Source organism: Porites lutea, chromosome 10 (genome assembly GCF_958299795.1).
Source record: "Porites lutea chromosome 10, jaPorLute2.1, whole genome shotgun sequence".
Taxonomy (NCBI): Eukaryota; Metazoa; Cnidaria; class Anthozoa; order Scleractinia; family Poritidae; genus Porites; species Porites lutea.
Genome location: NC_133210.1, coordinates 26167483 through 26169100, shown reverse-complemented (window position 1 = coordinate 26169100; position 1618 = coordinate 26167483). Strand labels below are relative to the sequence as shown.

Genomic DNA, 1618 nt, shown 5'->3' with positions numbered 1-1618 from the left:
GTCCTCTTTACTGCTCGGGATTTCCCGCGTTGGTTTCGTAAAGAGAAAAATATCTCGATCCTTAATTGAACAAACTTATTCGGTCACGATGGCTGGATAATAGCCTTGTTTCTTTTTTTTGTGTGGTCAATGGGTGTGTCCCACATGCACACTCCCCTCAATAACTACAATAAAGGGTTTGGGAATTTTATTCATTTTACCCACAGGGGCCTGTCGAAATCTTGGATTACTCGGATTACTACAAGGCCTGCGGGAATTAGGAGATCTGGGACCTGTAAAAATTGTTTGGGTTGTTATAAATCCCCAAACAAACCAGCTGCATAACCCAACATCAGAGAACACAAAAACAAGTAGAAAATAGTGTTACTTTTTAGGTATAATATAAATAAGTGAACTGTTTACAGTATACACAATATCAGTCATGAGGCTGCCAAGAGTTCCTGTCGCATCTTTTTTAACTTGGTTATCCAGCGAGCTGTCTTAGTTTCTTCATCTTCATGAAGCTGAAATGATATAAACAAAGAGAATAATTGGAAACTTTTTCAACATCTTTTCGTGATAAACAAAATTAGACGCACATGGTAAAACTGCTCAGTAGCTTTCATTTGAATGGTCACAAATAAAGATTTCAAACACATTTCAGATTAAATTTACAACACCCTTATGCAGCATAATAAATAGTACCACAGGAAAGTACTGCTCAGCAGCTTTCATTTGAATGTCACACTTAAGATTTCATCCACAACCTCAGTAGTTAGAACCATCTTGCACAGCATAATAAACAGTACCACAGGAGAGTACAGCTCGGCAGCTTTCATTTGAATGGTCACACTTGGATTTTATCCACAGACTCAAAAAAGTTAGAACCATTTCACAAAGCCGTCATTCCACGGTTTAAATCCACGGAAACACTCAAAAAACGTTTAATCTTTTTCGACTCTATTTGTCCACTTTTATTTTTTATTATTTGGTTCTAATAAAAGTTGTATTTTTTATCTTAATACCATGACCAGCACAATACAGACACCCTGTTAATACTGACCCTTCTTATGGCTCCTTCAGTGGCTGTATTAACGGGGTTTCACTGACTCTCATTACACATAAATGAGGGCTTCTAGCAAAAAAAAACCTTCAAGTTTTTCCAGTTTTAATAATGATTTAGGTTCTGATCATTTGAAACAAAGACAATGTCATCTTGAGGCTGAAGTTCTGAGGAACAAATAAGTGACCCTCTTTGAATCAGCGACCTCTTCTCAGTTAAAAAATAAACCAAGCCACCGGTTGCTATTTTGAGTAGCCTTCATAGCTGGTGGTCTTGCCGGGTAAGGGTGCAAATAAATGGTTTCTCAACATTGCCCCTCCCTGACAAGACCACCAGCTACACTATGGCAAGCAATTACAGTATATACACTAGACTTACCCATGAGGCAAACAGTCCCTCCTTGTCTACTGACTGTGATACAACTGGCTGTGATGTTATCTTCACTTCAGGCGCTGTAGTTTGACCAGCAGTGTCAGGTATTGATCCACCAACTCCAAACATGGCCTCCTCATGACTTCCATCTATGTTCTTAGCACCACTCTGACACATAAAAATTTTAAAAAAACACGATTTTTT

The 1618-nt window shown here is 38.3% G+C and overlaps 1 protein-coding gene across 1 annotated transcript in view; it reads right to left on the bottom strand.

Moving 5' to 3' along the window:
* Nucleotides 1-358: 358 nt before the first annotated feature.
* Nucleotides 359-1618, bottom strand: part of LOC140950201 (uncharacterized) — a 12956-nt gene continuing 11696 nt past the window's right edge. The window contains exons 8-9 of the mRNA XM_073399401.1: nt 1421-1582; nt 359-503 (exon numbers count right to left, since the gene is read on the bottom strand). Coding sequence (XP_073255502.1) covers nt 420-503; nt 1421-1582 — 246 coding nt within the window. The 3' untranslated portion in view covers nt 359-419. The remainder of the gene's footprint in view (nt 504-1420; nt 1583-1618) is intronic.